The sequence below is a fragment of the Pteropus alecto genome, unplaced genomic scaffold (assembly GCF_000325575.1).
Source record: "Pteropus alecto unplaced genomic scaffold, ASM32557v1 scaffold190, whole genome shotgun sequence".
NCBI lineage: Eukaryota > Metazoa > Chordata > Mammalia > Chiroptera > Pteropodidae > Pteropus > Pteropus alecto.
In genome coordinates this window covers 5,052,115-5,079,955 of record NW_006430462.1, presented here as the reverse complement: position 1 = coordinate 5,079,955, position 27,841 = coordinate 5,052,115, and the positions used below count along the sequence as shown (strand labels likewise).

General features: G+C 39.4%; 1 protein-coding gene and 1 non-coding gene across 4 annotated transcripts in view; one reads left to right on the top strand and one right to left on the bottom strand.

Moving 5' to 3' along the window:
- The window catches only part of EIF4ENIF1 (eukaryotic translation initiation factor 4E nuclear import factor 1), a 40,729-nt gene extending 14,294 nt beyond the window's left edge, over positions 1-26,435 (top strand). For 2 of the 3 annotated variants that reach the window (XM_015590788.2, XM_025047736.1), the window contains exons 5-19: positions 2,950-3,236; positions 3,517-3,718; positions 7,444-7,619; positions 12,689-12,824; positions 13,041-13,220; positions 13,939-14,171; positions 16,773-16,844; positions 17,299-17,482; positions 18,385-18,464; positions 18,786-18,928; positions 21,477-21,561; positions 22,993-23,125; positions 24,280-24,624; positions 24,909-25,073; positions 25,684-26,435. In XM_015590788.2, coding sequence (XP_015446274.1) covers positions 2,950-3,236; positions 3,517-3,718; positions 7,444-7,619; positions 12,689-12,824; positions 13,041-13,220; positions 13,939-14,171; positions 16,773-16,844; positions 17,299-17,482; positions 18,385-18,464; positions 18,786-18,928; positions 21,477-21,561; positions 22,993-23,125; positions 24,280-24,624; positions 24,909-25,073; positions 25,684-25,925 — 2,663 coding nt within the window. In that variant the 3' untranslated portion in view covers positions 25,926-26,435. The remainder of the gene's footprint in view (positions 1-2,949; positions 3,237-3,516; positions 3,719-7,443; positions 7,620-12,688; positions 12,825-13,040; positions 13,221-13,938; positions 14,172-16,772; positions 16,845-17,298; positions 17,483-18,384; positions 18,465-18,785; positions 18,929-21,476; positions 21,562-22,992; positions 23,126-24,279; positions 24,625-24,908; positions 25,074-25,683) is intronic. The other variant, XM_006904937.2, reaches the window with a different exon arrangement.
- Positions 1,382-1,500, bottom strand: LOC112480888. The gene has a single exon (XR_003046779.1). It is a non-coding gene; the product is annotated as a 5S ribosomal RNA (ribosomal RNA).
- Positions 26,436-27,841: the final 1,406 nt, after the last annotated feature.

The following is a 27,841-nucleotide window of genomic DNA, read 5'->3' as shown; positions in this document are numbered from 1 at the left end:
TCATTCTTACCTACAAGAGTTTTATGCATTTGGAGAAATGTGTCTTATCAGGAAACTGATTTACCAGCTGGATTTCTCCTGATTAGCAGAGTAAAATCATAGCTTTCTTATATAGTAGTAGCAAGTAGACTGTATTAGGCTATGTGCTTTTGAATTAAAAGTACCAATGTCTTTCACTGACATGGATAAATGAGTTAGATGTGGTAAGGAGCATAAAGCTGTGCTAGAAATCTTGTTATGCGTAGTCTCATATGAAACTAATCCTCAGGTATAAATCAGTTTGGCCATCCTTAATTCATAATGGATTATTATCTGAATACAGGGTTTAGATATGGTTTGAGAATGAAGTGAAGTTTGGTCTTCCATATCTTTATTCCTTTAAACTAGAAAAGATACCGCAGAGTGAAATGGGGACCTGGCAGTATAAAAATTAGGCAAGGAACTTGTTAAAAGAAGAACACCTTTTGAGATGAGAGGATGACCCATTATAAAACAAATTTGGAATTCAGCAAAGAAGATACGGATGACTCTAGTTTGAGCTATAAGACCTTTCTACACAGAACTTATCAGTACACTTAGTGCAGTACTGTCCCTTGAACAAAGAATTTATTCTAACAAAATCATTAAAGATATGCCACAGCCTTTGTTAAAATGATGAAAACTTAGATGCAACCTAAATGTCTAGTAATAGAAATAGAAATAGGTTGAGTATGTATGAATATGACATTATTCAACTATAAAAATGTTAGAGATGTATTTACCAAGTTACATGTAACTATCCATATTATATTTTGGAAAAAACTGAGACACTGCATGGAAATTCTGGAAAAGTATGTGCCAAAATGTTTTAAGAACTGTTTCTGGTGAGAGAAAAGAGGTTTTTCTCATTTGGACTTACCTTCAGTTTTCTGGTTTTTCTGGGAAGAATTTTTGCATGTGCAGTCACATGTTTATTTTCCTTACACCTTCATTGAGATAATTGGCATACAATAGACTGCACATAAAGTGTACCATTTCATGTTTTGATATGTGTATGCACCTGTGTAACTGCAACTGCAATCGAAGTAATAAGCATTTTCATCACCCCCAAAAGTTCCCTGGTACTCCTATGAGTCCTTTCCTCACATTTGCACCCAGATAGGCACTGATCATCTTTCCGTCGCTATATATTAATTTACTTTTCCTAGAATCTAATATAAATGGAATTGTACAGCATGCACTTTTTGTGTAGCTCCTTTCACTCAAAATAGTTGTTTTAAGATTCACGTTGTTGTTATGTGTATAAATAGGTCCTTTTTGTTGCCCAGTAGTATTCCATTTATGAATTTGCCACATTATGTTCATTGTTGATGGACATTTGGGGTTTTGTTGTTTTTTTTTACACCTACAGCACCTGGTCTTCCTAGGTGGTCTCCCATCCAAGTACTAACCAGGCCCGACCCTCCTTAGCTTCCGAGATCAGACGAGATCGGGCGCGTTCAGGGTGGCATAGCTGTAGCATTTGGGTTGTTTTCAGTTTTTGACTGTTAACCAAAACTATGAACATTCATGTACAAGTCTCTGTATGGACATATACTTTCTTGCCTCTTGAGTAAATACCCAAAAGTGGAATCGCTGAGTCCTATAGTAGATGTATGATTAACATTTTGAGAAACTGCCAGGCTATTTTACAAAGCAGTTATACCATTTTACAACTGTGTGTGAGAGTTCTACTTGCTCCAGATCCTCATCAGCACTTGAAATGGTCAGTCTTTTTGATTTTAGCCATTCTAAAAAGTGTGCAGTGGTATCACATGGTTTAATTTAAGCTTTCCTAATGACTAATGATGTTAAATATTTTTTCATGTGCTTATTTGCCATCCATGTATCCTCCTTGGCAGAGTGTCTGTTGAAACCATTTGTCCATTTTTTAATTGGATTGTTTTTTCAGTTTTTATATGTACTAGATACAGGTCCTTTATCAGATACGTGCTTTGAAATATTTTCTCCCAGTCCGTGGCTTGTTTTTGCATTCTCTGAACAGTGTACCAGGTTCTCAGATATTTCGATTTCGTTCAACATTGTTTCCTTGCAACATTGATGATATGCCATAGGAACTTAACTTTGGTTTATATCAGTTAGCATTTGGTAAAACTGGTTTAATTATACATTGTTTCACTTAAATTGCAGAACCTATCAGTGACATTAAGGTGAGGACACTGTATACCCCTCCAAGAGCAAAGGTTTTAAATTTTGCTCAAGCCCATTTTATCTTTTTCCATTTTATTATTTTTTAAAAGAGATTGTGCTCTTGGTGTGTCGTGCCTAGGAAAACTTTGCTTAACCCAGTGTCACAAATATTTCCTCCTTTATTTGAGACCAGAAGTTTTTTCTGTTGTTTTTTTTTTAAATTAATTTATTTTTTAAGCAATTTTTTACTTTTAAATTAAAGTTGACATACAATATTATATTAGTTTCAGGTATAACTTTTGGAAGTTTTATAGTTTAAAGTTTTACATTAGACCTATGATCCATTTTGAATAATTTTTGTATATGGTACCAGGTGTGGGTTCAAGTTCATTCGTTTGTATATGGATATCCAACTGTTCATTACTATTTGTGGAAGAGACACTTTAACTTTTTAAGTAGTTATTTTTTCAAATACTGACACCTACTATAGTTTATTAGTTGACAAAACATTTACTAATTACATAGATAAGGACTTGGTCAAAATCAAGGGATTGTGGAGACTAATCATGGAAAATCATTTATGATGAAGTATATTGCTCCAAAGAGAAAAAGCAAAAGGCTCAGTCTTATTTAAATATGTAATATATGTCTTACTCTGTAGCTGTTTTTAGTGGTGACTCTTTTCCAATACCCCACCACCACCAATCATGGACATACCACCTACAAAGAAAAAATACCCTTGCTGGTTTGCGTAATTTTCTATTTTTGGCATCTTTCCAGATCCACGAGAGCGCGTGAAAGAAGATGACTTAGATGTTGTTCTCAGCCCACAGAGACGAAGCTTTGGAGGGGGCTGCCACGTGACAGCTGCTGTTAGCTCTCGGCGCTCAGGAAGCCCACTGGAGAAAGACAGCGATGGGCTTCGCCTGCTTGGTGGACGAAGGATTGGCAGTGGGAGGATAATCTCTTCTCGGACCTTTGAGAAGGATCACCGTCTTAGCGATAAGGACCTGCGGGACTTGAGAGACAGAGATCGAGAGAGGGACTACAAGGACAAGCGTTTCAGGGTTTGTCTTCTAGATCCTTTGGCACCTTGTGTACTTAGGAACTCGATATTCACTTCGTTTATACCAGGTTACTTTGAGATCCCAGATGAACACAGCTCATTCTTAAGCCAGATAGAGAGCAATAGAGAGCTGGGTGGGTGGGGGTGGGGAGGGGATTCAAGTCTCTGGTATAGTATTTTCATTGTACTGTTGAACATTACTTAATTCATCAGGGCCTTGCTTAGGGTAGAAATGCCTTAACTAGAATCTTATTTTTTAATCTCAATTATGTATTTTCCAGAGGGAGTTTGGGGATAGTAAGCGTGTCTTTGGTGAGCGTAGAAGAAATGATTCCTACACAGAAGAAGAACCAGAATGGTTCTCAGCTGGACCCACAAGTCAGTCTGAAACCATTGAGCTGACTGGCTTTGATGATAAGATATTGGAAGAAGATCACAAAGGGAGAAAAAGAACAAGGCGACGGACAGCCTCTGTGAAGGAAGGTTCGCAAAAAGTTTGGGAGGGAAGCCCACTGTTCTAATATGAGATGCACTTATAATTGTATATTTAGGAATGGGTAGCAGTTGTTAGGAAGTAGCACGTTTTTAATGTTGCAGCCTGATTTTAAAACTGCTTCCTAAGTGTGAATTTACTAGGCATATATTATACTGTCTCCTCAACTCGTTCTGCCTCCAGTGCTAAACAGGAACATCTCACATTACCCTGTTACGAGCCCTGTGTACACGAAAGGGTTCCCCAGAGATAAGAAATGTGGTAGAAATAATAAGGGGTCTCATTTATTGAACACACTTTATGTACTAGTCAAAGTGGTAAGCATTTTGTCTATATAATCCTACTTTAACAATTCTGTAAGGTAGGTACTTTTATGCTCATCTTACAGATGAGACATTAGGCACAAGGGGCTTAAGTGACTTGTCAGTGGACACTGAGGAAGTAAGTAATGAAAAGTTGAGCAAGATGCTTTTAGACTTCAGAGTCCATCTTCATGGTGTTAGACCTTTCTAGGTCAGTTGATTGTAACTTGGCATCTCCCAAACTCAGTTTTTTTCAGCTATGAGATAAGATTAGGTGCCCTCCTTGCCAAACTGAAGAAGCCAGAGCTAAAGTATGAGAGGCGCCTGGTGCAGATCGGGGGTCCCATTAGTCATTTTCGGGGCAGTAGCCTATGTTTTAAGTTCTGGGGCTGCTGCTGAGGAAAAGGGTAACCTGATAAAACTTTTAACAGGTGAGCCTCTTTGTAAGGTGAAGGCAATGCCTGCTTCCTAACTTTAAGGGTTACTTTTAACATTGAAGATCAAATGCACGCATCAGAACTCAGCCTCTTGTGGACACTTATTCAGTAAGTTCTAGTTCCTTCCAGGCTTCAAGTTTAGTTGGAAAAAACCTTTTGGCAGATATCAGGCAATGAAAGGGGAAAGCTATTTTAATACATGAGTGTTTAATCACTGCCACCTTAAAATTATAAGACTAAAACATTTAAACAGAAATAAGCTAATGAGATTTATGTAGGAGATGCAGGAAATTGATGGGTAGTTTGGGGGACTTTGCTATTAAAATGCCTTTGAAATATGCCTTTGTCTCATTCTCAACTGGACTAAAGCAGCACCAGCAAGTGTGGTCTTTTCTCCTAATGATAAAGATCAGGCTTCTGATGAGAAAAGCATGTTTATCTTCACTGAGATGGAATCTGAATTTCAGCCATTGTTGTATCAACAAGTGGAGGAGCCAAAAGGAGTGAGATGTATCAGTGGTGTCACCTCCTACCTTAGAGGTGCAGAGAGAGACAGGCCTAGACAGAGGCGACAACCAAGACCCTGTCACACAGGTTTCATGGCAGAACCTCAAGTAGAATCCAGGGGTCTTGCTTCATTGACCCCATCAGTTATTTGCAAAAGGTCCCCAGGCTGTCCTAGCTACTATACTTAAAATAACAGGTACTCCATCGTTTCATCTTGGCTACAAGAATGAAAGGAGGGGGAGAGATGATGAGTGCCTTTTAGTCCATTTTTGTTTCTGTATTCCATCTTTCCACTGAACTTATGTGGCAGTTCTTGGCAGGCACATGTTGGGAGTATAGCATTGAACAAGACAAACATTTTACTTGCCTGCATAATTTTAAAACATACATATTGAGCACCTACTCTATACAGGGCCCAATGCTAGGTCATTTATATATGGTGATGAATGAAACAATTTGAATATGTATTACACTTCTAACCAGAAAAAAATTATGTAGAACAAGGAAATGGTTAAAACCCTCCATCAATAGAAAATAAAATTTTAATTTCTGTTCTCTCTAATGAGAGTATATGCTTATTCTGAAATGTGATAAAACTTGCCCTTAGTTGTGTTTCCTAGGTCCCTGACTTTTGAATCTATCAAATGGCCAGCTATGTTTGTCTGCTAGTGCATATTCCTCCCTACTTGTACCCACTCTCAGTTGTCGGGCCCAGTCTGCTTTATAGAGAGCCAGAAGCTGCTTAAAATTGCATGCGGGACACTCTTGCGGCTTGTAAAAGCCATTCATTCTGTGTCTCAACACAGAATTAAAGTGAATAGGAAAAATATTAAAGGTTTTTTTTTTGTAAATGTATGAGCCATGTATAGACTTGTCTAACTCAATCTTTAAGTTGGGAAACAAAACTGCAGCAAAATGTATGTTGCTTGTCAGTCCTGCAATAGGCAGGCAGGTTCTAGTGGGCAAGATGGGTCAGAGAGAAGCACTACTATAGTGGAAAGGACACAAACTTGGCATTGATTAGATTATTAAGATGCTTACTTTTTTAGGGCTTAGTTTCTTTGTAAAGTAAGAATGCCTCTACCAAAGCAGTCTTTTTAGTTTAAATGTCAGTCTTCGAAGGACTAGCATTTGCCTCTGGTGGTTGGCAGTAAGCATGTGCTGACCACTGGAGAGACCATTGCTTCATGGCTCACAAAATCCATCTCACTGGTTACCTTAGGCCCTCAGAAGGCTCAGGGTTCTCTCTGTGGAGGAGCAGTGCTGCTTTACAAACACAGCATGGTGTGGAAGAGCATTGGTGGGCATTCTGGGGTTGAAGCTACCACTTACTTGTATTGAGACCTTGGGTAAGCAAGCCACTAAACCTCTCAGTTGTTGTAGTCCTCTGCTTTGCTCTCTGAAGTGTTATTGGAATGATGGCGCAGATGATTAACCTCCCTTGTTCTATAATATCCTGGCTGATTAATACCAAGACTGTGGTAACTGTTGGGGACTTTGAGAAGGGATGGGTCCAGAAGGGACTTTGATGCTTTTTTTCTTGTAGGACTTAATGTCTGTTGTGATCTTGAAACTTCAGGCAGCTTTTATATAGCTGCTTTTGCAAGGTGGAGATTTGAGAGTTCTGTTCTTCAAAAGTTGAATGCCTAGTATCTCTCAGTATACTTATTTAAAAGAAAGAAAAAGATATTTTTATAGGCTAAGGATTTTGCTTTTTGCCCATCCTCTGGCTTTTTAAACATTAGTTCTTGGTAGCTTCACTTATACCTTACCTTCTCATCCTAACAAGCAAACATTACTGAGTACCAGGCACTACAGAGTAAGACGAAGCTGATTAGAGCAGGTTACCTGCCCTCAGCTTAGTCTCACCAGACAGTTACTATACTACAGTATAAGTACTCAGAACAACTGTTATAGAGGAGGCAGTGATCAATTTTGCAGGGTAGGATAAAAATAGGTAAGCAAGGAAGGCTTCCCATAGGAGGTAACATTTGGGCTTTGCCCTGAAGGTTGATCTATAACCAAACTGTAGGCAAGAGAAAATTGCCCTCATGGTAGGTTTCACATAAATGCTTTAAATTGCTGAACTCTAAAATGGTGGTGCAGATGTTTGTGTGAAGACAGAGTCAAATCAATTTGGTTCCATTTTTAAGCAGTAAGGGACTTGGAAAGATCATCAGTGAAAAAAAAATCCTATCAGAAAAAGAATCCACTATAGAAAACTTGGAGAATGGGTGAAGGAGGGACAACAATCTTTCTCCCATCATGTTTGTGTTCTGGCTTGTTAAGGCTTTTTTCCTCCTCTATCTCTCACAGGAAGGGAACTGTTTTACAGTTACAAATACTGTACCAACACAGGTCTGCTTTTAAAGTCATCTGTGGCTCTTCTGCATGTGTGATGATGGCTGAGGCCACAGAGTAAGTCTGGAGCAGCTTGCTTGATCAGACCGTTTTTGGTTTTGCTTTCAGGCCTAGTCGAGTGCAATGGTGGAGTGGCTGAAGAGGATGAGGTGGAGGTCATCCTCGCACAGGAACCTGCTGCTGATCAGGAAGTGCCAAGGGATGCCGTCTTGCCTGAGCAGTCCCCAGGAGAATTTGATTTTAATGAGTTCTTTAACCTTGATAAGGTGCCATGCTTGGCCTCGGTGAGTGTAGCAGCACACTTATACACACGGAATACGCAACTATATGGCTAAATTTGACCTGAGTCTTTAAGATACTATTTTTAAAGTATTGTTTTTCTAGATGCTTTAGGGTTTGTTTTTGTTTTCGTTTTGGCTTTTATTCTTAATTTTTAAGCATAAACTCTTTTTTGAAGTTTTGAATTTTAATAACTCATTTGAATTTTTGTTGGCTTTGTTTTGAGAGTCTTAGTAGAAGTAACTTAAGTGAAAATTTTATACATGTTAACTCTTTTTCCAGGCTGGTAGCATTGGACTAAGAATTCATATATTTAAGAACATTGTCTGCTTTAATTTTTAAGTAGTTAAATGTTTGTCGTAAAGATTTACTGTGGAGGTGGATTTTATAACTGATGATTGGTGTCATGCTGATCTGCATTCCTTGGGTAAAGGTGGCTGGTTAGGTGGTACCTGTGTGATGTGGTTCTGAAAACTCTTAGTGCAAAGGAACTTGGGATAGTATCAGTGTTGCTGTTGAACTGTTGAGGTCCAGTCTTTCTCAGCTTTTAAAGTAGAAACAGTAAGATATCCCAAATTTTTACTTGCTACCTGACCTTGTGCCTATCCCCTCAGCCATTTAAGGATTAATATAGCCTCGTCATATCTGTGCGGGGGGGGGGGGGGGGGGGGGACATCTAACCGTGGCCTGCATACACAGAAATGAGGTTTTCTGTGGTTGCTGAAAGAGTGCATAGAACTCCGATAAAATAGAATTTAAAAATCATTTGACCAAAATCATCTGTACATTCCAGATGTCCCATTTACAGCCCCCAAAACAGCTAGTAAGTTTGACCATTCCTTTAAATTGACAGTTCAAGGCATTTGACTTAAACGACTCTATTGCTTAACTATACCTGCTCCTTTTTTGATTAGTGCATGAGCAGACAAAACTGGGCACAACAGAGCAGGCAACATTGGCCTGTCTCCCTTCTTATTTGCCTGCCCCCCGCCCTAGTCCCCAATACATGGCCACCCAGAAAAGGTGAACAGACCCTGCATAGCACTGATAGGTACAAGGCCACAGATGACTTCTAGGGCAGTACTTCTTAAATTCTCTTTGGTGAGGGCCCATGTTATATTTCCAATCCACTGAGGACCGATACTTTAAAGTACAAATGTCACAGTAATGACAAATTGCTATAAAAGTTTCTAAGTGTTTACTCTCACTCTCTGAACTTATCTCTGTATGGACCCGCATGGTCCAGGACCGTACTTCTCTATAGCACTATTCAGGAGCATGAGGAGTGTAGCTTCAAATCAACTGGCAACTGCATGGTTTTGTTCCTTAAGTTGTAATAGCAATTTTAACTATACGTTTCCTACCCAGATACCTCACTAGCTAGACAATAGTCCGTGGCTCGTTAGGAGGAGAAGGGTCACAGTCAGTCGTGAGCTTAATTTACTTGATATAAAACTGGTCCTCTCAAATTCTTAGCTTTTGAGGGGACAGTATTTTTTTTTTTAAACCAACAGTGTTTAGTGACTTTTTTTTTTTTTTTTTTGCATTCTCTTTGAAGACAGATGGAAATTCCATTGTAAAAAGTTTTCATAACAAAGGGTCAAAATTTAGAGGCCTATACTTGGCTCTAAATGTGAGCATCTAAAAACTTACCTGTATGTCAAGGCAGAGGAAGAATTCAAAGCTAATCTTTTAATACTAGGTAACACATACAGTGCTGATTGTTTAAATACATTCATTTAAACTTGAAACATATAATTTTATTAACCAGTGTCACCCCAGTAATTTCATTTAATCCTCAAAAAACACCTATAAGTTAGCTTACTGTTGTTTCCATTTTATAGATGAGAAAACAGGCACAGAGGTTTAAATAACTTGTCCAAAGTCACAGCTGTTAAGTGGTAGAAACTGAATTCTGATTTATGCAGTTTCAGTTAATAGTTTTTGCTCTTAATTCTCCTTAACTATACTTCCTCTAAACCATAAAATTGAAGAATAGGATCTCAGCACCTTCTTAGTTTTTGCCTCTCACCCTCAACCAAAACTTGGTTAATGCTGAACATTAGATATTGGCTAGGAAGTCTGTCCATGATTTTCATGGAGGTATGGCTCATTAAAGTGTATATACTATAACATTCATTTAAAAGCAAAACTGAGATCAGTAAAAACAAGCTCTGATATGCCATATAACCAGCTAGATTCTAATACAATGCTCAGAAAATGAGCAGTCAGTTGGGAAAAATAAGAAAGGCTATATAGGATTTCAGTATCATTTAACAAATGTTATATAAAGTGCCTGAAATAGTACGTGACACTTAGCCAGTTCCACAAATGCTGAGTATTAATAGAATTATACCTGTATTTGTAGGCTATATTTACCAGTATCGTAATATATAGTTGACAGCCACAAAAATCTGTACAAACTGAAAATTTGGATCACATATGAAAATAATTTCAGTTAAATAAAAGTAAGTTTATTTTGGGTATAATGCAACTCTTCCTACAGTGCCTGACACATAACAGGTGCTTATGTTGAATGAAGGGAAAAAATCAAAACAGAAATCCTAAACTATTTAGAATGATGAACAGGAACTTGATATAGAAAACCCTTGGCAACATGATCAAAAGTATGCTTAGAAAAAATGTATAGCCTTAAATACATTCATTAGAAATCCCCAAAAAAATCAACTACAGTGAAACAAATAAAAAACTATAGAAATGTCCATAAAAGTGGAAAGTAATAAAAGCATTAATAAAACCTAGTAATTGTTAGAGTAAAAATATCTGATAATCAGAATAATAATTTTAATCTTAGGATATGACTTGTGTAAGTGACCTTTGTTTAAAGGACCAGACTAACAGTCATATAGGTTACCATAAAAATGCTGTTAAAAATCTAGTCTAGAAAGAGCAGCTGAAACATACCAAAATACAGTTCACAGGGTCCTCTTCTCGACCAGTTGTTGGCTGACAAGGATGTAGCAGAGGATGTCTTGACCAAGAAGTCAGAGCTATGGGTCCAGGTCTCCAGGGAGCAGGAGGGGGCGCTACTGCTGTTAGAGCATCCCAGCTCACTCTGTGGTAAAAATGAATGACTAGATAAACTCTTAAGGATTCTTTTCAAGTTTAAAATGTTTCAGTTTCTTGAAATGGGCATTTCCAGTAAATGTGTGTAAAAGTAACTTTATTTCTACTTTTTATGTTTCAGCTATAATAAAACTTCTAGTAGTGAAACAAAGTTTGTAACTGATCAAAATATGGAAACGACTTTCTCAACACTTATTGCCATATGTTTAGAAAATGTCCAGATACTTTATATTCATGTCCTTTATTTACTTTTTCATGTCCCTCCTGTGTATTTTCTGATTTTTTTCCTATATAGTATGATCAGAGGAAGTGATTAAAATGTAAAGCCATTTTTGCTCATTTCAAATTTTTCAACATTAAAATATTTTTAATAGCTGTAGCTTTTAGTTGCTTATAAAATACCTATTTATCACTAAGGTGATTGTATCTTGGGTACAATTCCCAATTTTTCACAGTGCCACATCACTCATACTTCTCTTATACTTTAATTATTGCAAAATTAGTGCACTTAAAAGTCAGCATTAATAAAGGTGTGAGATTCTGCAAGTGACCTCTAATTGAAACTAATACCTCAGAAAATCGAAGTACCACAAATATTCAAATTAGTGTCTTGAATTAAAATCCATTAGTCTTGTGTTCAAGAGAAGTATTTTGTGGCTTAATTTGGGTATGTATTATGAGAAAATTCATCCAGATAAAAAGGATATAACCTTCCACTGCCGAACTTTGACTGGAAATTCTAGGTTCCACACTTAAGATAAAACAGTCACTAACTCTGTCATACATGTACCAGTTAGGGGAAAATGTGTTTTCTTTTTATTATGGGTATAGAAGTGAAAGTTTATGCCTCATTTTGAAGGATATGCCTCATTTTTGGATTGATGTTTGCTTTATCTTGTCTTTTATAAATATTGATAACACTGCATAAAGATCAATTTGAATGTTTAACTGGATTTATGATAGGGTAGAATTGAAAACTAAAAATGTTTAAATCTAGTTTTTAAGAAGGATTGGTAACAGAAATTACTGTTATGAAATAGTATTGAAGAAATTATTTCTGATCATAATGCATCCTTTAGTTGGCCTTATAATTAAGCCGAAAACCATAGAAGTCAGATTTAAAACAAGCACTTGAAAACTCTTTCCACTAAGTTCAAACATAATAGAAATCAGTTAAAAATATATCTTTCACATTCTGACACTTTCTGAACTTGATTTGGAATTGTGATCTTTATGAGCTCTATTGTTTAGCTCTTGGCTTCTGAAATTATCAGCATTGAATTTTACGATGTTTATTACAACCGTAAGAATGTTGGAAGCAAGGATTTTCTTTCATCAGCTCTCCATACCTGACGTTTAGTTGAGGGCCACTCATCAGCTTGGCAATGAAATGCTTCACTCTTGGTGCTGATTTTGATTTTGGAATTGTCTTCTAAGACAGCGATCCCCAACCGTTTTGGCACCAGGGACCGGTGCTCCTATGAGAAGCTAATGCCTGATGATCTGAGGTACAGCTGAGGTAGTGATGCTAGCACTGGGGAGCGGCTGCAAATACAGATGAAGCTTTGCTCACGCCTGCTGCTCACCTCCTGCTGTGCAGCCCAGTTCCTAACAGGCCACAGACCAATATAGGTCCACGGTCCTGGCGGTTGGGGACCTCTACTCTAAGAACACTCAGTAATTCATGGAATTTCTAATGAGGCAAAGGATAGAAAACTAAAACATTTTCTGTGGCCCAGAGGTTTTGCTTTTTTATATTCTTACAAAGTATGTGGTTGATTATGCCCAAGTTTGGGTTACTCAGAAATGACCCAGGAGGGGAAGAAAAATTAAAGATTTTCAAAATCCTAAATTCTGAGGGTGTTTACCTTCAGGTCAACTGCTTCAAAGGAAGTTTCAAAGTAAGTGGCCCTTTCTTAAAATTTGAACCTCCTTGTCTTTTTCACCTAGGAACTATTATCTTAGCTCTTTTTGTTTTTCCCTTTAGATGATAGAAGATGTTTTAGGAGAAGGGTCAGTCTCTGCCAGTCGGTTCAGTAGGTGGTTCTCTAACCCGAGCCGATCTGGAAGCCGGTCCAGTAGTCTTGGGTCAACGCCCCATGAAGAACTGGAGAGACTTGCAGGTAAAATGGCTTCAGATTCTGGCCTTAGACAAAGACTTGAATTTTCTCTAACATTATTCATTCTTCCTTCATTTGAGTTAGGGGTCCATTAGGGTTAAAGGGTCTTTGGGTACAAAAAAAAAAGTCTTCAATTTGTGTCCTTTCAATAATATTAAAGATATATTTCTGTGCTTTATTGGGACTATTAATTATGAATGTATTTATTTGCAATATTAGGTCTGGAGCAAGCCATCTTCTCCCCTGGACAGAATTCGGGGAATTATTTTGCTCCTATACCACTGGAAGACCATGCTGAAAATAAAGTGGATATTTTAGAAATGCTACAGAAAGCCAAAGTGGATTTAAAACCTCTTCTTTCCAGCCTTTCTGCAAATAAAGAAAAACTAAAAGAGAGCTGTAAGTGTTTATTAGAGTCTGCTTTAGGTGTCTGAAAAAGCTTGAGTGCTGTCTTAAGGCAGTTAAATCTAACATACTATTTCATCAAAAGTTAAATGGTTAAATAGGGTTTTGTTTAATGTTCTTGAAAAAACTTTATCAGACAGTACCACCACTTTGAGAACTTGGTAGTCAGTGTGCCCTATAATAAGAACTTTTCCACCAAGTCCTTCTTACCTAGAGCCTAATTATAACAGCAGTGAATGTTGTAGTCCTCAGCATAACTTAGCTTCTCACATCTTTCTGCCATGTTCTTGCTTAGGTTGTAAGCCCTCAACATAAAACCTTAGTGATATAATAACCATAGTGGCTGGTAGCAGTCTTGCTGATGTTGGGCTAGCTGGGATTCCTGTCCCTGGTAACAAGTCTCCAGAACACTCATTATAGAGATCCTCCTGCAGGATGTGCAGCAGGACCTTATCAAGTCTTAAACCATAGCACCACAGTTGTGGTCCCCTAGTTTCTGTCACCTAAACATTTTAGGTTGTTATGCCATCTCTTACTAAGTGCGCAATTATGGCCTTATTCCCACTGAGTAACAGTGATTTTAATGTCTTCAGATTGTCTGTTTTTGGTGTCAGCCTTTTTTATTTTTCACCTTAACTATCATGGTAGCCAAAGAGAATTCCTACCTCATATTCCTTTGCTTGGCTTAACCGGGACTTTCTTAACCTTTCAGCACATTCAGGGGTTGTGCTTTCAGTGGAAGAGGTAGAAGCAGGGCTCAAGGGCTTGAAGGTGGACCAACAAGTGAAGAATTCCACTCCCTTCATGGCAGAACACTTAGAGGAGACGCTGAATGCTGTAACCAGCAATCGACAGCTCAAAAAAGATGGTGACATGACTGCGTTCAACAAGCTAGTGAGCACCATGAAGGCAAGTGGGACTTTGCCTTCTCAGCCCAAAGTCAGCGTAAGTATTTGGCACAAACCCCAGCCTTTTCTCCTTTTCTCTTTCTCTTCCACCACAATAAATGGATTTTTAAAAAGGTATTTTGAGTAAGTTGGAAATTCTTTAGGACCAATCATTTGGTCCTTGATGCTTTTGTGTGTTCTTTAATTATTACTATCTGTTTGTTACTTGAGAAAGCAGGTTTGTGGTTAATCTATATGTACTGGGGATGACAAGTATAAAGTTTGAAAGATTCAATCATAACTTAAGTTACTGCCAAAAAAAAAAGGTATATATCTTTTTGGATGAGCTCCAAAGAAGGTTTTCTGTTTATTCAGCTACTTAAGTTAAAATAACTTACTGAATTTTTACAGTCCCATCTTTTCACACCTTCTAATTATTCCCAAATACCTGGGATTACCTGCTTTCTTGATTTGGCGGTTGGCAGTTATATGAATCATTTGTAAGTATCTAGAATGGGTTTTTCAAGACAATTGTATTCTGTTAATTTATTAATATAAAAAGCTATGGCTCCAAACTTGTAAAACACCTTTAGGCATGAAGTTAGGTTAAAAGGTAACTGCATGTTAATAAATGCAGGTGTGTAGCACATACTGGTCTTCATCATAACACATTAGAAGGTGGTCCTCAGTGACGGCCTATATGTCAATATTGCTGTCTCTTGGTGATACAAAGTGATGATACAGGGTAAATCTGAATAATAAAAACAGACTATTCCAGTTGCTAAGTTATAGCAAATTTACTTCTGAGTTTTGCCTCTTGTTTTCTCCTTACACCTTCTTGTCTGAGAACTACAAGTTAACTATGGTCGTGATAGGTGTTTGATTCACTGGGCCTTGTACCATGGGAAGGCACCTGATTTTTGGTGTTCTTACATGACCAGCAGTTAGTGATAGAGATTCCAACAGAGGTGTCATCGTTCCTGGCCTTACTGCTGGGACTGACTCTCTGCTTCTGAAAGGGGGCATCTCAGGTAGGTAGACTTATTCCTATGTATCTGACCACACCATGCCAGTTATAGGGGAGTGTTTCTCATAAACTGCCTTAGAGTTATTTCTGTACAAAGAATTATTAGCTACAAATTTTTTCAAATGAGAACCATATTAAAAGATCACAAACTATCCTATTCTCCATTCTTGTTATTTTTGTTTCTTGGTGACTGGGTACTCATTGCAATGATATGGGTCAGAACTTATAAGTAGTTTCTTTTACTTCAGTAAATAAAGAAATGGGAGCAGAGAAATGCAACAGTTAACCCAATGCTTTTGAACATTTTGTTTCAGATATGATTCTAGGGTTTGACATTAATACAATTGACCCTGAGTTATGAGGGTAAGTGGTTTAATGTGTTTCAGTGCTCTGAAATATATCTGGTTTCAGCTGAGGAAATGAGCCTCAAACACCTATGTAAAGGAATGGATGATATAATTCAAGTTGCTAGGCAAAGAGTAACAAACTCAACCTAACCTAGAAAAGAAAGCAACAAAGGAAAGTATATAATAAGTGCACCAGATATTATCTCAAAATACTACTTGATTTACACTTGTTATTGAGTCATGATCTACTTCTAAAATCAAGTCTTTAATTACTATGGCTATGTGTGTTATGTCTACTATTTCTGATCTGCCCCTCTGTTTCAGTTCAATCACATTGTTTTATCCCCCAAATGGGACATAAGGATTCCATCTAATCCATTTCAAAATGAATTATATACTGTATCCTCCAAATATAGTAAGCCATGTAGTATAAAGCTGTCTATTTGTTAGATAGAATTAAATGACTTTTGAGGCTATCTCATTAAAATCATCTGTGTTCAGTCCCAATTCCAAAACCAACCATAAAACACTTGGATATCTTTGAGCTATTTGTCATTCCTGAGGACATTGCTGTGTACCTCGGCATCTCCACCTAGTGGAAGGGAAACTACCAGAGAAAGCACTTTAGGCAGAGCTAAATGGGCACGAGGATGAACTGAAGTGCAGGAGTAATGCAAGTTGGATGCAAAACATGACTGCTGCTGCATTAATCAAGCAAAAAGTGGAGGATTCGAATATCACCCTGTATATAAGACACATTTGAAACAGCTTGCTTATAAAGTTTAAATTTCCTGAAATATAACAATTTTGGCCAAATCTGCATGTTGTTTACTAGGTTTTTGGTACCGTCTGTGGTCTGTAAATCTCGTTAAAGGTAATGGGTAGCAAAGGTTGCCTCAAAAACCAAAGTCTAAGTTATCAAAGATTCCTACATGTGGCTTTTACTAAATAAGTGCTCCCCTATTTCACCGTTTCTTTTCCCCTTTTTTGGTCACAGTGTTAGAAACAGTGAAATGGACTAAGCTTACCTCAGGAAGGAAAAGACCTTGTCTAAGGGTCTCTCAGTGGACATTACATGTACATGTGATGATTCTTTTCTAAGATCTCTTTGGGACCTATTGAGATGAGGGAGTAGAACAAGTTGATCTAAGTTTTCTGTGATTTTGACATCATTCTGCTGATAAGTGCCAACTCCCTGGAGAGTTCTTAATGCTTTCTTGTGGTCCCCAATTAATCTCTTAAGAGTGTAAGAAGGTTAAAACCAGTTTTCCTTTGACTTTTTTAGCGAAACCTTGAAAGCCATTTGATGTCCCCTGCTGAAATTCCAGGCCAGCCTGTCCCTAAGAACATCCTGCAGGTACTTCACAATCTTATACCAAGGCCTCGGAGTCCTGAACAGTAGTGCTCTGAACTGGTTTTTTGTAGTGGTCCTGCTCTGGGCCTTAGAGAATGATCCATGTTGCCTGGCAATTGAGGATATGTCACTAACTGATATAGTTATGTGTCACTGTTAATCTCAAAGTGGGATGGGGAGGTGGCTAAAAAAAGATGACACAATAAGCCCTTGATTTCCAGTTTGCAGGTTTGCAATTTTTGTGGAAACTTAAAGTATCTAACCAGTATTTGTAGCACTAACTTAGAGCAAATGTTGCTAGCTGAACATTCAGAAAAATGTGTTGCATGTACACATGCTAAGTCCTTCAGTGGAGCATGAGTGAGATTCATCTTTGGCTTCCAAAAGTTAATCCATAGCCTCTGACTTGGACAAAGAACAAGGTTTATTCACAAGGATTTGACTTTTCTGCCTTTAGGAACTTCTGGGTCCACCAGTTCAGAGGCCTGCTTCTTCCAATCTTCTGAGTGGCCTTATGGGGAGCTTGGAGCCTACAGCATCTTTACTGGGCCAAAGAGCACCCTCTCCTCCCTTGTCACAGGTGTTTCAAACACGAGCAGCCTCAGCAGACTACCTTCGTCCTCGAATACCATCACCAATTGGTAAATACCGTCCATCTTTCCCCACTGTGCTGCACCACCTACCTCTGCTCCCCCCACAAAGTTATACTTGTCCCCTAGAACTGGCAAAGTCTTTTTTCATCAGTGTCCTTGAAGTCTTTAAAAAGAAATGTGTGGAGACACAAATGTGGAAGATAGTTTATTATCCAACTGCTCAGAGCTCTAGATAAATATGTTCATGGCATAGTTTTTTCTCTTGAGATTGACCTAAACTGGATCCAGCTCTTTAGTCTTCTTCCTTATTTGGGGAATTCAACCCCAGAGAGTTAATTTGGCTTTCTAGGTTTTTTTCTTGATAGAGAAGTCAGAGTAGTGGCTTTCTACCAACCTAATGAACTTGGTACACAACTTTGAGGTCTTGTGGTTAAATCAGAATGTAAATGGAAGAAACACTTCCAGAAAGCTATCTTAGCAAAGTATGCAGAATCTCATAGTGTCCCTACAACCCTGGACTACTTTAGGCTTCTGGCCACTCTGGTACCTGCCAGTCAAAGCTTTGGAGTTTTTGTCTTCCTTCCACAGGTTGATAGAATGGAAAGAGTGTGAACCTCAGAGCATTGATATCAGTAGGCTTGGTGATAATGGGCCAAATCACTGGCTAGAAAAGCTCTTCTCTCACAGGTAGAGGTCTCAGCTCTGAAAAGGACAAAGCTGACAGCTTAGTGGGGAAGATGGATACGGCAGCAATTCAGGTCATTAAGTGCTAATCGAGGTCTACATAGCCCACTATGGGGGGGCACAGAAGACAAGGGACATCACCAGCCAAGGAAGTCAATAATTCTTGAAAGAGATGGTATTCAGGAACAGCATGCATTGGTTAGATATGCCTTTCTGATGGACAAGTGCTGTCTTGACACTCGGTGATACTGTAACTTTCCCAACAGGTTTCACACCAGGACCACAGCAGCTACTTGGAGATCCATTCCAAGGCATGCGCAAGCCCATGAGCCCTGTTACGGCCCAGGTCCAGCTGAGCTCTTTCTCAAATTCAGTCTGTTGCTTGCTTTTCATCCTTATTGTTTGTGGGATGGAGAATTAAAATTGCTATAGTTCTTGGAAGTGATTTTAAAATATAATTCAAGTGAAGACTAGAAAAGGGGTAAATAATTAAAGTCATAAATAGTTAAAATTCTATTCAGTGGATAGCAGCATAGTTTAGTCAGGTCACAGTATCTAATTTCTCAGCTGCTGCTTAAACATACCTAAGAGAGCAAAGAGATACTTGTATAAAGTTCATTGACTGTCCTCATTCTTCTGTTGATCCTCCTCTGCCACTTCTGTTCAGCAGATGAGCCAGCTAGAATTGCAACAGGCAGCTTTGGAGGGGCTGGCCCTACCACATGACCTTGCAGTGCAGGCAGCAAACTTCTGTCAGCCTGGTTTTGGCAAACCACAAGTGGACAGAACCAGAGATGGATTCAGAAACAAGTAAGTTACTAATCTTACCCTTGTATGAATTTGCAAATTAATTTTCCTCAGATTAGCAAATTAGTTATCCACAGTATAATTCTGTTGTATACACTGATACATTGTACAATACATGGTGAGAGTTCCATCTCACTCTAGATGTTCAGGAGAGGAAATAATACTGAATTCTATAGTATGGGCATAGGCTTTTCACCCCATATAATTTTATTCTTGACTTAAAAGATTCATTTTCACAAATGTAGCTAGCATCGCTCCTTATTTGCAGTTATTCTTATGAGATAATGGAAAGTAAAACACCTAGCTTCCTCCCTCATAGATTCCTTGTTATCAGACTATCCAGTGATGCAGGTTTGTTGATCAAGAGTTCGTTGGTCAGACCTGATGGGTTTGATGAATTTTCTGATCAGAGCCATTACCAAATGATTATGGACTTCACTCTCTTGTTTTTTCTGCTAGTTGCAACAAATAGTAAAATTAAATGAATCATAAGTTAGGGGGTGTTGGCAATATTTTTTTATTGTAAAATAAAATGCATTAAACAAATGTATAGCTTAGTATAAAGCAAACTCCTTTATTAGCTACCCAGAAGCACTCCATGTGCCCTTTCCCAATAATACCCCTTTTCTCACCTAGAAGTGACCACCGTCTAGCCGTTAAGGACAGTTTAGTCCTGCTTGTACAGTACTTGGTAATTAAGAAGTATTTGTTTTGATGTGATACTTAAGTTTTGCCATATTCATGTCTCAGTATCTTGCTTCAGCTGGTTTTATATGCTGACACTTTCAGAAAACATTGAGACCAGTTAAGTACTCTGTACCCTTATATAAATGCATCTTATCTGTAGTAGCCCTCAGCCTAAATAGAGAGCTCAGGACTGGTCTGCTGAGCCCCTCCCCGCCCCCACCCCTGGTCACTGGATTTCTCTCTACAAAATAATGGAGTTATCTAATATTCATTGACATAATTTGTTGACTTTCAAAACACTTTTGAAATCCAGAATTTTCTTTGCTCTTGGCAACAACCCTGTGTAGTAGATGGGACAAATAACTGCATTTTACACATACAGAAACTTAAGTTTTTTAAAGTGTGACTGACTTGAAACTTGTAAGTAGACTCAAGTCAATGTCAGTAGAGCCTTCATGTTTTGGATGAAATGTCAGCCTCTCAGGCCCTCCCTGAAAACCTTATAAATATAGTTGTAGCCCCCAACAGATGGGACTTTCTCCTTGCCTTGTTTTATTTTTTTATTGTACTTAAACACCTTCTAGCATACTATTTATTGTCTGTCTCCCTGCCCATAGTAACCCCTCTCTACTCTGCAACCATAAGAATGTAATGAGACCAGAGATATTTTGTCTGTTTTGTTTACTGTATCCTCAGCACCTAGAACAGTGTCTAGTATATAGTAGATGTTCAAGTATGTTTATCAGAAGGAATAAATCATAGGTCGTTGCAGAACCACCTGATTTCAGGTTTATGTCTTAATCACTCAGAACACTACTGATCTGTCTACCTTCATTGTCATATTCAGAATCTCAGTATGGCAGCAATAGGGCTTACCTGGTACAGACTGGAAAGAATCCATGGGTTTAGGATTCCCATCTGCATATGATTCAGAGAACTTCCCAGAATCATTGACTATACTTGGGTTTTGGCCTTTGTGGTATGGTACAAGATCTGACATGGCTGAAATGCAGTGAAGTTTTCATTAGTCAGTGAGCTCACAATTCATTCTTCTCACCAGCTATTTATTTTTTCATCAGCTGTTTTCCTGTTTTCTTTGAAGTTAAGAGAGAATAATAAGTAGAATGTCCAGGAAGAGAACGGAAGTCTGTTCTTTTAAACTTTGGGAGACCTAGTCCCTGTGTAGACTAGGATTGGTGTGGAATGTTGAATATAACTAGGTCTTAAAATAGCTAAAACTGTTGGCGCTGTATTTGAAGCAGTGTCTCACAGAGCATCAGTTCTATGCCAGTCATGTGCTAGTCACTGTTGCTCCCTACCCTCCAGAGTACAGCCTGGCCCACAGAATGAAGGCCCTCGTTAGCCCATTTCACTGGTATAGTCTGTAAATAAACTATATACCAGCTCTGGATAACCCTACATTCCTAAGGCCTTCCCAAGTACCTTTACCTTTTCCTTCTACCTGAATCATTATTCTCCATCTTGTAGCTTCTAATTAGTCACACCCAATTTAATGCAGCTCCTTCCCAAAGTCCCTTCAATAGAATTATCCCATCATTCCTCCTAACCCTCATTTTCCCATTATACCTTGTTGGTACCTAGTATCTGCATGCCTTGGTTTGTCCAAGGTTAGTATCTCCTTCACCAGATGAAAGTTCTTGCAAGGCCCAGGACCATGTTTCAGTAAGCTTTTGTCTTCTCTCAGAACTTGGCATGTGGTTTTACATATTTTGATGCTTGGGAAATTGAATTGGATAAGGAAAATAGGATGTTAAAGTCTTAGGCTGGTCTTGAGTATTTTCTGATTTTAGGACTTGGAGCTTAAGCAGCTTAGGGCTCACAATGATACTTGGTTTGTTCACAGGCAACAGCGAGTGACCAAGTCACCAGCACCCGTGCACAGAGGGAATTCCTCTTCCCCTGCCCCCGCAGCCTCCATCACAAGCATGGTCAGTGACCTTTGCCTTTGTGAATGATTTCTAGGTTTCTCCATGTTTGGTTGAGCCTATGGTGTATCACTATGTAGCCCAAATGTCCTTGAGTGCCTTCCACAGGAATAACTGATTGAGTAGTCTTTCATACCTGTTTCTTAGGTTTTCCTCTTTCAGGATGCAGTCTGTTAGGATTCTAATGAAGCCCCTACATTGGGGCAAGTGTGTTCTAGCAGATGGACGAGTATGTGCTAGAGCACATGAGGCAATATATAGCATGTTCAAATAAGTGAACAATCAGAGTGGGGAGGACGGAGGTGAAAGATAGCAGGTGAGCCGATGGGATGACTGGGCTCAGATCATGGGAATGATGTCCAGTGAAACTTGGTGAGTTCACAAACTCAGATTCAGGTCTCAGTGATATGAATTAAGTCTGGAACAGAGGGGTTTGCTTATTTGTGGTGACATCTAGTTTTATAACTGACTCATGTATCGGCATTACTTTTTGTTAAAGTTTCCTGCCCCACAGATTCTTGTCATCTAGGTCAAAGCTGATAAATGGGGAAAAAACTATTACACTGTGCTTCTGGACCCCAAGTGGGTCTACACACTAAGCACCTGGAAGGCAGGGTCACGAAGGAGTTTTTCTGTTCATAATTCATGCTCTCTCTTGCCATCAGGGATTTGAGGTTGGTTAATGAGAAAAGTTGCATGCATCATAAAATCATCAAAGTAGAAATTGGTACATAGGAACAAATGACCCCAAATAGTGAATCCTAGTGACTGAGGAGAATTAAGATAATTTCGAATTTTCTGGTAGCCAAATTAAGATGGGAAACATCAGGAGTACAGCAGGTCCTGTGTCGTTTGGTTATAATGTCGATGAGCCACTATAAGAATTTAACTCTTGTTTATATCAATTAGCCTATGGTAAAATTGGTTTCAATATAGTTGCTTTGCTTAAAGTCAAAGAACCTATTAACAATGTTAAGTGAGGACTTGCTATATAGAGAAATTTGACTCTGAGGTTGTCTCTAAAATGCCCTTTCCCTGCTAGAAGGTCTTTTGCTCCAGAGTATACTTCTGGCCATGTTCTTACCCTCTTCCCAGCCTAATACCCTGGCTGAGGATGTGGTGACTACATAGGGAGGTCCCTGTCACCACAGATACAGGCAGGTAGAAGCTCTGTGCTTTAACTACATGTTACGACTAAGTCTAATTTTTGATGCCAGTGAATTATGAGCAAGGGATGAGGCATAGGGCTACCACCCATAATGGCCCATCCTGTTTGTTTACCTCTAATAGCTAGAGACTAAACATTGGAGTTGGCCTCTGCCACATGTAGCCAATAAGGGGGGCTCTTCAGCTTGCTGAGTAGTTTGGCCAGTTAATCCTGGCTTGATTAGGGGAAGGCATTTAGAGCATTGCTAATACTGTTTTTCTCCACAGCTTTCTCCTTCCTTCACCCCTACCTCAGTGATTCGCAAGATGTACGAGAGCAAAGAGAAAAGCAAGGAGGAGCCAGCATCTGGAAAAACAGCTCTTGGTGACAGTAAAGAGGACACTCAGAAGGCCAGTGAAGGTACAACAGAACTTTTGAGGGTATACTGCCCAAGAAAGTATGTGACAGAGAGAGGATGGACTTGAGTGCTGACCTGCCTGACCTGATTCTCAGCAAAGCCCTGGGCAAGACCCCTGGCTGCTCTGGACCACAGTTCTGTGTTTGACAGAAGTTTGAACCAGCTCATAGCTGCTTAGCCACTTGAAAATTCCGACCAATCTAATAGTGGTATGAGTGCTAGTAGTAGACAGGAAGGAATGATCCTTGGGCTTCAAAGTTGAATTATTAGTGCATTTATTTGGCAGATTAATATAGTTCAACCACTTTTACTTCTGAAAGGTTCTCTCCAGTCTATGGAGACTTACGTGTCCAACAAAATCTGTGCAATGGGTGAAGTCTATAGGAATTGTGGAGAGCCTTGTGGAAGTATATAGAAAATGTGAGAGGCTTTTAGGAGTTGCAGAGTTGAGACTGATAAAGATGTGGTGAAATAGAGTCTAATAAATCAGGTTTACACAGGTCTAGAATATTGGCGTCAGAGCTTTTTGCCTATGAGACAGCTTCTGGGGGGGAAAAAAGGAAATCATGTTGTTCCTACTAGAAGGCAATTAAGATTCCTTTACCAGGCTATAATTGCTATTTAAACTTTGTTGTGATAGATTTGCATAATTTTACTCTTAACTTGATTTTCCCCTTAGGCTAAAAAGCATGTTAATCCTAAGCAGCTGACTAGGATGGGACTAGCTCTCACACAGATCCAGACCATAGCCATAGGGACAGAGCAAGGTGCCCAGCTGAGGCCTGATATGCCAGGCTCCCTTGCCCATAGCTATTCCTGGGTTGAGAGGATTATAAGAATAAAGACACGGGCTTCGTAAAGAGTTATGTCACTTTTAACTTCAGAGTCTTTGGATTTTTAGAGTAGCAGAAATAAACTTCCAACAAAGTGTTGAAGACCAGAAAACTTGGGGTCTAGTCAAACTCTGTCCCCAGCTGCTCCTGTGACCTTGACTGGGTCTGTTCATTAGGCAGTGGTCCCTATCATGCAGATCCTCTAAATTTGTTGGGATCCAATGAGGATTGTGAGCTAAGAAATGAAATTTACTAGATCACTGGGAAGACAGTATTTGGGAGAAGTTTGCCAACACCAAAATGTTCTGTTTGGATTCTTACAGAGAACCTCCTGTCATCCAACTCTGTGCCCAGTGTTGATCGAGACTCTTCTCCCACTACAAATCCCAAACTGTCGACGTTGCAGCGGTCTTCATGTTCTACACCACTGTCCCAAACCAACCGTTATACCAAAGAACAAGATTATCGACCTAAAGCAGCTGGAAGAAAAACACCCACCTTGGCATCCCCAGTTCCAGGAACACCTTTTCTCCGCCCTGTCCACCAAGTTCCCCTTGTCCCCCATGTCCCAATCGTTCGGCCTGCTCACCAGCTTCACCCAGGGTTGGTCCAAAGGATGCTGGCCCAAGGAGTACATCCACAGCATCTTCCAAGTTTGCTCCAAGCTGGTGAGTTTCTGACCTGGCATAACAACAGTTGCTAGAAATGATAAAATGCTATACTATGGGAGGTTTTCATCCCTAGAAAGATGTGACTAGATATTTTTCCATCTAACTGGTAAGCAGTGGGTCCAATTCAGTCAATCCATTGGTCCAGTCAAAGATTAGGAACCTAACTTGAGTATTCTTCACTCTTAATGAACTTTCCAATCAGCAAAACTGTACAGTCAAGCTTGAAAATTTCCAGGTAGATTAAGATTACTTCTCACAAGTTCATTCTTTCTGCCCAATAGGTGTGCTTCCTCCTGGGATGGATCTGACTCATCTACAGGGAATATCTGGTCCAATCTTGGGTCAGCCCTTTTACCCTTTACCTGCTGCTAGTCACCCTCTCCTGAACCCTCGTCCTGGGACACCTCTGCATCTGGCAATGATGCAGCAACAGCTACAACGCTCAGGTAAGTTCAGAAATGGGCCAGGTTATCTGGGGATGGGCTGATTAGGATTAAAACTTTGGACTACTTTCCAGTGAAGGGGATGAATTGACACTGACAATTCATTCTTTAACTATCCTCACAAGACTGGGATAAGAGTGTTACCAAAGAATAGGATGAATTAAACCAACCTCTTTGTGATTTGGAATTCCTGTTCCTGTAAAACAGGAGGAGAGCCAAGTGTGCTCTGGCTTTTTTTGTCCTTTACCTCTTAGGCGAGGAGGCTGAGAATCTTCCCACAAGAGGTTCAGCAATAGGGACTGTCCAGAGTAGATGCCCTCTCACCAGCTAATGTTGGTGCTTCTGTGATATGGCCGCTTACTCTAGGAAGTAGTGGTCATGTGATCTTTGATGGCTTCTCACCGTGGATGGCTTCTGAATAGCTCAGCTTTCCAAGATTTTTTCTTCTGGCATTTTGCAATGAAGTTTCCTTAAGAAGCCCTAGAATAAATCATCTGGTAAAGAATTCTGTTTGGAGTTTTCTGGATAGCGTTTGAGCAAAGCAAGGCCTGATATATAACTGCACTGCTTTCCCCCTCATTCTCTGAATAACCCTTCCTTCTTATTCCCACAGTTCTTCATCCTCCAGGCTCTGCTTCCCAGGCAGCAGCTGTGAGTGTTCAGACAACCCCTCAAAATGTGGCCAGCCGATCAGGCCTTCCTCACATGCACTCTCAGCTGGAGCACCGCCCTAGCCAGAGGAGCACCTCCCCAGTGGGCCTTGCCAAATGGTTTGGCTCAGATGTGCTACAGCAGCCCCTGCCCTCCATGCCCGCCAAAGTCATCAGTGTAGATGAATTAGAATACCGACAATGAGCAGGGAAGGCAGGCTTACCTAAGCTTGGACCTATGGTAGCACCCTGGCCAGGACTCTGCTTCCTCATCTCGGGTTGGTTTACGGGCTTTTACTTTGGAGCACTCTGCAAAGCTGTTTAGGGAGGGCCTAGGCATCTAGTGTGGTCTGCATGATGGAAGGATCTTAACCAATCGAGTAAAGCCTACATGGTCTGAACACAGAATGCACAGTGTTGTCAATCCTGGAAACATTCTTTTTTTGTAAGATATGTGAATGAAGTGTTGGTGTCTTCACCAAGAGGTGGCACCCAAGGGTTCTAAGGAAATAAATGTATAGACCCTTATGTACAGACCTGTGTATAAACAACTTTTGTACATACATATAGGATAGCTTTTTTGAACTTATACAGCTGTATATAAAAGTAGCTGATATTAGTTAAGCCTGTGTCAACAGTTTGGATTTTTTTCACTTGTACATTTGGGACTTTTTCTTTTGGATGATTAAAGTTGCATATGCTGTGTGTGAATGAAGTGAATGGCATTGTTGTGTTTATTTCTTCTTGAATCTCTTCTTCATTTCCAACCAGCTGACCTCTAAGGCTCAGTAGGTTCCTTGAGGGAAATGATCTGATGTTTTAATTTTTAAAACTCAAGGCATTAAATTTTATCTCATTTAGGAAAAGAAAGCTATGGCCTTCTTTCTTGAGCCTTAAGACCCCAATGAGTAAATTTAGGCTAGGCTTGACCTTACAGGTAGCCTTGTGGCTAATAGATTATTGTGAGAAATTTCTAAGATTAAACCACCTAGTGAAAACAATTTATTGGATAATCATGTATATGGTAATTTCTACCTAACAAATCCACATTTCCTGGAGCTAAAGTAAATAGTTTGTTGGCATCCTGTTCAGCTCAAAGTTCCCTACAGGAAAAATGGGGCCTCAACAGTTCTGATTCAATCTATTAAAGTATAATTTTTTGCATATAGAACTTCCCTTAAGACTCTAATGCCTGTGTTAACTGATTCCTTGTGTTTTGTATCTCATTCCTCGGCTCAGTTATTTTCATTATTCACCTTAATTGCATGTAAGCATTGGAGAAGAAGATTCTGGCAGAATACTATAGCTACGGTCTTGAGGCCCCTTTCCTAACTGAAGGTTTTCAGTCCTACTGATCTGAGGTGATACTTATTTCCCAAGCTCTTCAAGTGAATTTTCATGAGTTCTTGATACTTGCCCATATAGAGCCACTACTTTGACTTTATGCTAGGTCAAATGAGGCCATTCTCTGGTTCACAGGTAAAGAAAAACGTGGTTGGATTTTGACTGCAAGAGTAAAAAACAACCTGAGTCTTGAGTATGAAGGCTGTTGCCTATAAACCTGGAGCTGCCAACCCTGCCATATACTTCCATGAATATAAAGCAGGTTGCCTTTCAACAAAACCTGGCTTTGTGAATTAAGCATGAGGTCTTTCTAACTGGTACTTCAACTTCATTATCCTTCCTCCCCCTCAGTAAGATTTGCTCCCAGTGTGATTCCTCAGCTTCAGAAATAGACACCTATGTTTAGAATTCTTGCAAATGTTTTGTTTCCACAGGTAGAAGCTAGACAGCAGTTTCAAGTAACAGTGGCAGAATAAATGCCTGAATCCAGTTCCACCTTTCCTTTCGCTTCTTTCTCCTTCTTGTTGAACCAACACTTGGAGGTGTAGGCTGGGGAGGACTGGGTTGGAGCTGCCAGTAAGGGCTTTTCAGGTTAAAAGATGGTAGGACTGAAATGAACAAATATAGGCACCAAGTAAAGAGCAAAGCTATTTATTAGCCAGTGATTGGTGAGATGGAGCCAGAAAGAAAGAATGGAGTGTTAACACCAGCACAGCAGAAGCTAGACGTACAGATTATAACAAAACTATTTTGGTGCATGGGAGGGAATCAAGGGAA